The following is a 9,701-nucleotide window of genomic DNA, read 5'->3' as shown; positions in this document are numbered from 1 at the left end:
TTGTCGATCATAGCCTCCCATACTCTTCCTCCTTTCCCAGAATGCACTGCAGGCTGAGCAGGCTCAGCTGAGCTATAAAAAGGCAGGGCGCGGGGGAGGGAGGGCTGCCGTGCAGCAGGAACTGTGCAGACACACACACGGGGAACCAGGGACGTCAGGCCCCTTACACTGGGATCCAGAGCCACAGCGCGACAGAAAGGTCAGTGCAGAGGACAAAAAACAGCCGAATAGAGGAAGAGCTATTGCGAAATAAGAGGAACTGGCGGCAGATGTGTGTGGGCAGGGCTGTCTTTTGGGATGAGGAGTGAATATAACACTGCAGTAGTGGACTGTCACTGGGCTGACTGCTGGTTAACAGTGTCAGGCATTTCTGCACGTGCAGCTCCTTGACAACTGTCACACCTAATAAGACAATTATCACAGCGTGTGTGCAACAACATTGTGCTCTTCTGACCCAGAACTGCTCTGAACTCTCAGTGCAGGCGCTCAGCAGCGGCTCAAGGCACATCTAAATGATCAAGCACTTACACCCATTAAAGGACATTATCAGACCGGCTCCTCCAGCCTATCACTTCCACTTCCGTGCTTTCGGTGATATCGATCGCTGTGGGTGCACACCGAGCGCATCGTTCGGGAGGGAAAAACATCCACCAAAATCATCTCGCTCCATCCTTCAATAAACATGATGGAAAACCTCCCACTGCACTGACGTCAGTGGGTTTCTCCTTTAAAGGGACAGTACGGGCAAATTAACTATTCTCTGTGGTGCCTTAGCAACCAGCGGCACACAGTCTGAACGCTTGTTTTCAGTTCTGTTGAATCTACAGGGAGCCGGTGCAGCTTGCAGTAATTTTTTCTCCCTTTAAGAATGGTTGACATGCTATCCCTTAACAGCTGCAGATATGCTGAGGCTTTTTTTAGCCGGGCATGTTGAAAACCCAAGAACTCACGGAAGGAGGGGGGAGATCGACTGTATCAGGTGTAGGTTACTTGGGTTGAATTCATGAAACCACACATGCAAATGTGTGTATCAGGGTTCAAATGTGCAGCTACATTCTGCAGCACTGTCGGTTCTGCCCTGTCTAAAAGGTTCAAAAGGTCTTATCAAGATGGGAAACAAATGACGAGGTCTTGTTATACTGCATAACGAGCTTCTGTCCTCTTATTCCTGACGTTGCTGGGACACATGTGACTGTCCAAAAAAGCAGACGGTGGCACCATATTAGGCCGGGGAGAGATTCCTAAACCGGCTCTGTGCTGACTCGGATGCCAGCCTGGACGTGACATTTACACAGAGCGACGGGTTAACGTCCGTCGACATATGAGCAGACACCTGAGAAGAAGGGAGCAGCCGGTTAGAAACACACACCTGGGTCACCATGTGATGTCGCCAAACAAACGGAATCATTATTATCATCATCTTAAACCAACTAACTGTACAGCATTTACAAAAGACATTCGTCATAATAGAGGCAAGCAGATACTTGCGCAGGTCTTTGAACACATCACGACATTCCAAAATCTCCTTCCACATTCCTGGAATTTTCCCAAAAAGAAAACAGGACAGTAAACTCCTTTTAGACGCAGTGAACCATTTCCTGGCCACATCAAATGTAGGAGGGCAGCTGCTGTCATCTTAAAGTGGCCATATTATTATATAACGTCATTCTCTGCACAACTGTGAGTGATTTGTTTGCAAGGCTGCAACCAAACGCCGTTAAAAAGTATTTTTACCAGTGAAACTGTCCTTTAAAAGTGCTGCCAGCTGCTGCTGAATTTAACACCTCTCCAATAACAAGGGTTGGGTTTCTCAAAGAGCTCATTAATTACAAATATTGAGTAATATATCCATATTTGAAAGTGCGACACAAAGGACGACCATCACTACATTTACACTTAACAAAAAGGTGGGTCTACACTAATTTTAAGGTAACGTCAGATTAGCTGCCAGTTAATCATAATAGACTTAATAAAATCACAATGACCGCGACATTGGTAGTCAAGCATACTAAAAAACTAAAGGAGTACATTTTAAACATATTACTCACCAAAGAGTTGATGAATTGGTTGCCTTTGTAACCGCATGCTAAGCTATAGCTAATGTCTAACTGAAGATAATAGGAGCTAATAGCGGGTATATACACAACTACAGCTGCCACAAATGCTTGAATATCACGTATTTAAAGGGGGGGGGGGAATGTGATAATATCTTTATAAAAGAAAAAACAATGGAGGGGGAGTTGTATTTTTCTTCCTGTTGACGTGAATTTTCTTCGTCATGTCAATGCCTGTGTGTTCTCATTTTGGTTTTCTTTTTCTCTCGTCCCTGTTTCTCTTTAGTTAAAGGATAAACTCTAACGGAACACAATGGCAGGCAAGTAAGCGTCGATAATGTGGAATTTTGAAATTTCGAGTTTGATCATTTCTTTGTAATGGCATCGTATCTGAAAGGGACTGCGGGGCGACGTGTTTCTGACGCTCTGCTGCCCTCTTCTGGTAGATTCTCAGGACGCTGCTCAAATACTTACTAGTTAATTAACTACACAAAAATGTAAATTAAATCATAAATAAAACAACATTTAATGGCATAAGAGTTGTACACCCTTTTGAAATCTTCTAATGTGTGAATCTTACTTTTTTTGGATTTCTATCTCTTATTTTATGCCACAGATTCTCCCTTTAGTTTGCTGTGAACAGTTATACCTGGCAGTTACTAGCATTAGGTGACAACAGTTGCCATGGCAACCCTTGTTTTAGTAATAGGACAAACTTGCACTAAAGCATGCACAGCCCCAGCAGCCGGGTTGACAAGGCAACACTTTGTTCTGCGGTTAAACACATGGGAAATATGTGCACTGTCAATACTTCTGAATCTTTCTCCACTTACTTTGACTGTCAGAAGGGTTTGTTACTTTTTATGATTAAGGATTTTAGTTTTTTTCTATTTTATTACAGTGCACACTTTAACCTTTCTTTTTTTTTGTAAATTTCAGACAAAATTAAAGATGCCAAGATCATCTTTGTCGTGGGTGAGTATGCACTTCCCTGATTTTTTATTCTTTTTTTTTTGCAGCCTTTTAAAATATTGACCACTAATCCTCAGTCACTCACTTACTTGCTCATTCGCCTACTTGCTCAAATGGTTCTTCCAACTGTATTTTAGGTGGGCCTGGTTCTGGAAAGGGCACTCAGTGTGAGAAAATAGTTGCAAAGTATGGCTACACCCATCTGTCATCCGGGGATCTGCTCCGTGCTGAAGTGGCCTCTGGCTCCGAGAGGGGCAAGCAGCTCCAGGCCATCATGCAGAAGGGAGAGCTTGTTCCCCTGGTATGACACTGTGAACTGAAAAGATATTTACAATATCGCTTACAATACACAATTGGCGTGTGTAGAAGGCTAAAACACACTAATGTTGCCATTTCACGGGTGTAACAGCGAACTCCAACACAATTGCAGATTAAATATAATATCACTGCTGTAAGAAACTGCTTTTGTAAAGGATACAGGATTAATCAAAGCAGAAACTAAATATTTTTCCTCATTCTGGAGGATGTAAAGCTATTAATGCATAATTGATTTTAATGGGAAGGACAGAATAACTAAAACGCCCTTCGGAGAAATAAACAGTGTGTTTCCTGGCAGAGCATTATGTAAATGAGTCATAACTTCCAGGGTCTGCTTCTCAGGACACCGTCTTAGACATGATTAAGGATGCCATGATCGCCAAGGCCGACGTGTCCAAGGGCTTCCTCATTGACGGCTACCCCCGTGAGGTGAAGCAGGGCGAGGAGTTTGAGAAGAAGGTGAGTGATTCCGCGAGGAACCGCGGCCACTGGGTGACTTTGAAACTACAGCTTGTCCTCTTTCGCTGCAGATCGGCAAACCCTGCCTGCTGCTGTACGTTGACGCCAGAGGGGAGACCATGGTCAAGAGGCTTATGAAGCGCGGCGAGACCAGCGGACGCTCGGACGACAACGAGGAGACCATCAAGAAGCGCCTGGACTTGTATTACAAAGCGACCGAGCCCGTCATTGCCTTCTACGAGAACCGTGGCATTGTCAGAAAGGTGCGTATGACTGCAGAAAAAAAAAAAAAAACTCTTATAAATGGAACAGAAAAGAGTCATTTTCACTCCTTCCGTGTCCTTGCCTCACTCAGGTCGACTCCGAGCTGCCCGTGGACGAGGTTTTCGGTCAAGTCAGCAAAGTCATTGATGCGCTGCAGTAAAACATAACTGTATGAGCCGTGTCTGCTTCTTATTTTGTATTATAGTTCCATTTTCACAGCCTGTTTCGTAAGAGCAGATCATTAACGATAGAAATGCGAAGCCTCCCACTCTCCTTATAAAATACTGAAGGCCAGTAAGGTTCAAGGATGCCTTCACTTTACTCCTACTCCAGCAAGAGAAATCTGCAGTTTTAAGGCCACAGCTTTATTCATCTTCCAACAATATCCAGAACCGTCCATCTCTTTATGCTAATTTACATCCTGTGCTGAACATATGTGGAGGTGTCCATTGAGGACACTTCAAGTATTCAAACACTGAAGCACAATTGTTGCCAAACTTGCACTTTATGTAATTGTCCTCCCTTTTTGACCCCCAGATCCGTCCACATTCGCACACTTTTAAGGCACCTAATAATTTAATGTATATGGAGGAACCTTGTGTCTTTTTCATGGGGACGTATAAACAGCAAGTCAGTGTCTGTAAAGCAGCATTTCAACAATACATTTTTGAAATTTGTAGTGGTTGTGTTCCATATTCACACATGCATTCTTTCCTCAGCACATGCGCACAGGCTGGACGGTCTTTGATAATTCTTCTGTGTTGAAAAGCGGAAACCACTTCAGTTCGGAGTATTTGTCTAAGGTGCTGGGCTATGTAGACACAACAGGATACAGGCTGCAGCGCTCCTGTTATCACAACTCCTCCTTTGAGGCCTCAGAGATAAACAGATCTTCCTTTACCTCTCACCTTCCTCCTGCACACACGGATGCAAACCCTGCGTCCAGCTGGCCAAGCAAACGCTGCAGCCGGTATCCGGACTATCCTCCGAGGAGGCCTCTGATCGTGATCCCGCGGCGTCAGGATCGGGAACAGGAAAAGAGCTCTGGGGGGGGGGCAGGATGTGTCCCTCGGAAAGTCAATCAAGGGTAGACATCGGCGCGTGCTTTCATAAAGGGAACGAGGATGCTGCTTGAATGCTTGGAATGCCGTCCTCACCTTATAAAGGTGCAAAACAGTAGAACAAAGAAGGCGCGGTGGAATGTATCACGTAGGAGAAGTGGGGGGGGGGGGGGGTTGCAGGGGGGTCAGAGCATTCACTGGCAGGGAAGCAGCCATTCATCTCTGAGGTTTAGGTCATTTTAGACGTTTGCAGCGCACGTCATACACATTATCATGTAGTTTCATCCATCAGTAGAATTTTAAAATTACTATCAGTCCGACAAACTCATACTTGTTCTTCTACCTTTGTGAGGACTTCCATAGACAGAAAGTATTCCCCAGCCCCTCACCATAACCCTTACCATCCCAACTAACCCCCTGACCCAAACCCAATTCGAACCCCAACCTTAAAACCGTGTAAAACAACCATCCTTTGACGTTGTGAGGACCAGCTACAACATTGCCAGAATGCAGATTTTAGTACTCGGTATGGAGCAAGTACAAGAACACATGCACCTCCAGGCAGTTTAGAACCTCCACTCAACTCAATGTGCATTATTTTGGGTGTGGACGTAGATACGGGGAGAAGATGGCGTTTCCACACAGAACCAGGAAGTTCTTTGCTACGGGCCTGCTATGGTTTCATCTGTGGGCTGTACAGTTCACCTCATGCATGCTGTAATTAATAGCTTTTGCATTGATCTGTTTATAAAGAAACGTGGGGTTTATCCTAACGGGATTCCTCCTGGCAAAACACAAGATTCAATTATATTAAAAGGACTATATTTGAGCATATAAAAAACATATAAAAGTGAGAGGAACTCTCTCCTGGCTGAAAAGAGACCGATGTGGCGACAGTTGCCATTTTGCGTCTCTGCTTTGGACTGACAACTCCAGGCAGTTTTAATTCACTTTCGGAGGATGAACTGCCACTCTGCCACAATTACCAGAGCCATTCTCCCCGTAATGGCACGAGCAAGCGGCAGCAAAGGAGGTCTGGTGAAAATCACTGAGATTTCCTCACGGCAATGCAAATGCTTTCATCACTGTACTGATGTTTTTGTATGTTTGGACTGAAGGTTTTCAGGGGGGGTGGAATAGCTCACGGCTCTCTGTGCTACACTAGCTCGCTCCATTAGTGCCTGGAGACGATAAATGCTGCTTCCCGTTTGTCCTTCATCTGCTGCACATTTTACGTCAACACTGGAGCAGAGCATTGCACTCACTCAAAATGACGAATTCTCATTAATCAATCACAAGCTGACACAGTTTATGCCAAAATTATAATTAATTTCCCACCTGCAGTGCCAGTGAAAAAATGAATTCGATCGCCCCCTGGTGTTCAACAGTAGAATCAAAACAAAGACACCCCATAGTAACTTAAATGACCTCAACAAGCTCTTGAAAGCAGGGTGGCACACTGTCAGAGTTTTTCTAAGAAAGGGATGAAGCTTAATATTTTGTGCAAACTTTGCAAATGTTGCTGCAAAAAACAAACAAACCCTAAACTAAAGGTAATGCGAAATGCGCTGCAAATGCAGCTCACAGACTTATACGCGTCTCGCTTGACAATATTCTTCTGCCAGGGAACAGCAAATCAGTTATTAATGTAGACTGCTGTGAGGGAGGCACGTAGCTGCAGACACTGCGGAAATAAATCCGTTTTTATGAGTAAAATCCTCCGTCCGCCTATTTATTTCCAGCCACGCTTCTGACAAAAACCCTGGGATTGTAAAAAAGTGGTGAAATACGATTCTTCAAGTGAGTTGTTTCTGTAATGAAGGCCCTGTCAATTAGCCGCCTTGTGGAATGACTTAACATGGCTGACAGCTTCCTGTTGTACGGGCATCAATCTGGGATATGGCTGCCGTGAGGCCGTGCTTCAGACCCCTCCTCAGAGGACGATAAGGAAACGAGGAGACTGGCTCGTGTGCTGGGTTCTCGGCAGCGCTGCCGTGGCCGACTGGCTGGCTGGCACCCCAGAGACCCGGTGGCACCTTGCGGGAACTAGCGTCAACATGCGATGAAAGACGGTGGCCGATTGTTTCCTGTTATTGAAGCACTACTCATGATGTGTGCATGTGTGTGTGATGGGGTAGTGAGGGAGGGGTGGCCTCAAATACAAAGGAAAGCCATTGAAGGAGGGAATAAACGTCCTCTGGCCTTGCTTCAAAGCCCAGGGTGACACATGCCGCCTCTGCTAGTACTGCATGACAATCATTCAAAGAATCACAAGTTCGGAGATGCTGAATCTGCTAAGCGGACGCCCCGTGTGCGAAGCTTTGTTCGTCCCGCCTAAGGGGATGGTTCAAGGCAGGTTCAGTCCGCCAGCGAGCAGAATATCAATAAGGTACAATGGGTTCAGCTGCGGTGGAGGTGAGGTGGAAGTCCAGTGCTGAAACATACAGATTAATGCAATCCCTCAGAGAGAAAACATGTGATCTGCAACAGGATTCACTAAGTGAAGTCTGGTCAGCGTGGTCAGAGTTCAAACTGAATTAAGACCTGAATCAACAGACATGAAAGTCTGAAAGGATTTTTTAATCGCCTGAGGGGAAAAGTAGTCCAGCTTTTGGTGACGGAGCTGTTACTGTATATACATTCAATTCTTTAAAAGTAACCTGAAAGAAGCCAATAAATGAAGCTATACTCAATAAATCCCCACTTTTCATCAATATCTTGTATTTTTGTAGCTGCAATTATGATGCAATCTTGTCTCCATGTCATTAACAAACAATATGTCATTGCCAGCTCAGAAGGCAGCCCGGGCCTGTCAGTGTTCTCTAGAACATCTCACTCTTTTGCCATAAACAGCCATTAAGACTGGCTGCCAAACCCTTTATGTCTTTAATCTAAATCCATATAGCCCAGCAGATATGATGGGCCACCTGTCACAGATCATCTTCATCACCTCCGCTCAGGGTGGGTTCCCCTCCAGTGGCCTCAAAGATCTTAGATGGAGGGAATGGTCCAGTATCCTGCTCACTGGGCAGATGTAACACTAGCACATTATTGAGGGCTGCTGGTTATCTGCGCCAAAGCAATAGAAAAGCAGATGGAGCTATAAATTTAAGAGGCAGACTGTTCAGAAGATATGTGGGAGTGAAGTTTCTGTAATGAAAGAATCAGGCTGAACCTTCAATCACCAGAACCTCTCCCACGAATGCGAACGGACTGTCGGTAGTCTGCTGCAGCAGCAAAGGACCCCAGCAGGAAAAAGCCAGTACAGTACTGGGGTGTTTATAGATCCATGTTGTGATCCTTAACCAGATCAGAAGGGGAAAAGGCTCTCAGTGAAATGCAAAATAGGGGAGGCTTTTACAGATTCATTAGTTTATTTGTTCAAATTATTTGTTTTCCCCTGAGATTCGCCAATCAAACACAGGATTTGACCCATGAGACAAATCTCACTCTTAAAACTCACCCTGCCCACATTAACTGTCACACCGCCGTGGAAAAAGTGTGAAGTTAAAAATGAAAGCCTCCTTTAAAATGTCATGTTTCTATGCCATCACATATAGCACTGACCTTTAAAGGTCCACTCTGTGCATTTCAGGCTGCTAAAGGAGACCCTCATTAGGATCAAAAAGACTTTCAAAGAAGAGCGTTCAAAAATAAACCAGGTCCTCCTCCAGTCTTCCATGCCAGAGCACCTCTCAGCTGTCCAGATTGGAACAACTTTGCCATAAAAATACTGTAAATATCCTAAATTTTCCCATCAAAGTCAGCGGATCCGGCACGGGTGCGTTGCAGGTTGAGCTCTGTGTGTATGTCGCTGTTCTACAGCCTAAACGTGTGTTTACGGGGTACCAAACCTCAATTATTTTGATCTTCAACACAGCAGACGAGAGAGGAAGTCAGGTGACAGAAGCCTGAGTAATTCTGGTTTCCTGCCAAGCGTTCACACTTGGTACATAAAGAAATGATATGTTAAGACCTCATACTTACCTTTTTCAATTTTGAAAGCAGGAATTGAAACAATTTAAGGATGTTACTAAGGGTGACTGAAGCTTGATCAGAACTGTAATGACTCATCACTTCTGGTAAAACTTTTTTATGCCTTGACTTTCTCCTGACATGAAAATAATCCGTGGGTCAGTTTCACCAACCCTCTAACTTCGGCTGTTTAAACGTTTTCACATAAATGTTTGTTCAAAATTTGACAAAACATCTTTCTTCTGACACTTTTTTCCTTGCAGGAAGCTGTCTAGTCTGGACTGGGGAATATTTTAACAATCAAAAGTTGTTTAGTGTGGAAAACATTCTGCTTTTCAGCAATATTATTAATATGGAGGGGTTAAAGGAAGAGGGGTAGACAGTATTCCTGGGATAACAATAGGCTATAAAGGGTGACAGAGAGGGGAAAAAAACATAAATTATGCGCAACACCAGAATTTTCACGTATTTTTTGTGCGATTAAAAAACAAACTTGACCTGATAAGACAATGTTCTTACAGGGGAAGCATAGTTAAGGAAAAAAAAGTGTGGGGGTGGAAAAAAAGGCCGGTGGGAGTGGTACAAAAGCAAATGTGCG

General features: G+C 44.4%; 1 protein-coding gene across 1 annotated transcript; it reads left to right on the top strand.

The window, feature by feature from the left end:
* The first annotated feature begins 47 nt into the window (after nt 1-47).
* Nucleotides 48-4,244, top strand: ak1 (adenylate kinase 1). The gene is made up of 7 exons (XM_011604533.2): nt 48-199; nt 2,341-2,374; nt 2,994-3,029; nt 3,164-3,327; nt 3,687-3,803; nt 3,875-4,066; nt 4,159-4,244. Exons 2-7 carry the CDS (start codon nt 2,368-2,370, stop codon nt 4,225-4,227), a joined length of 585 nt encoding a protein of 194 aa, XP_011602835.1. The 5' UTR covers nt 48-199; nt 2,341-2,367; the 3' UTR covers nt 4,228-4,244.
* Nucleotides 4,245-9,701: the final 5,457 nt, after the last annotated feature.

Source organism: Takifugu rubripes, chromosome 6 (assembly GCF_901000725.2).
Source record: "Takifugu rubripes chromosome 6, fTakRub1.2, whole genome shotgun sequence".
NCBI classification, from domain to species: Eukaryota; Metazoa; Chordata; class Actinopteri; order Tetraodontiformes; family Tetraodontidae; genus Takifugu; species Takifugu rubripes.
This window is presented reverse-complemented; position numbering and strand designations above follow the sequence as displayed.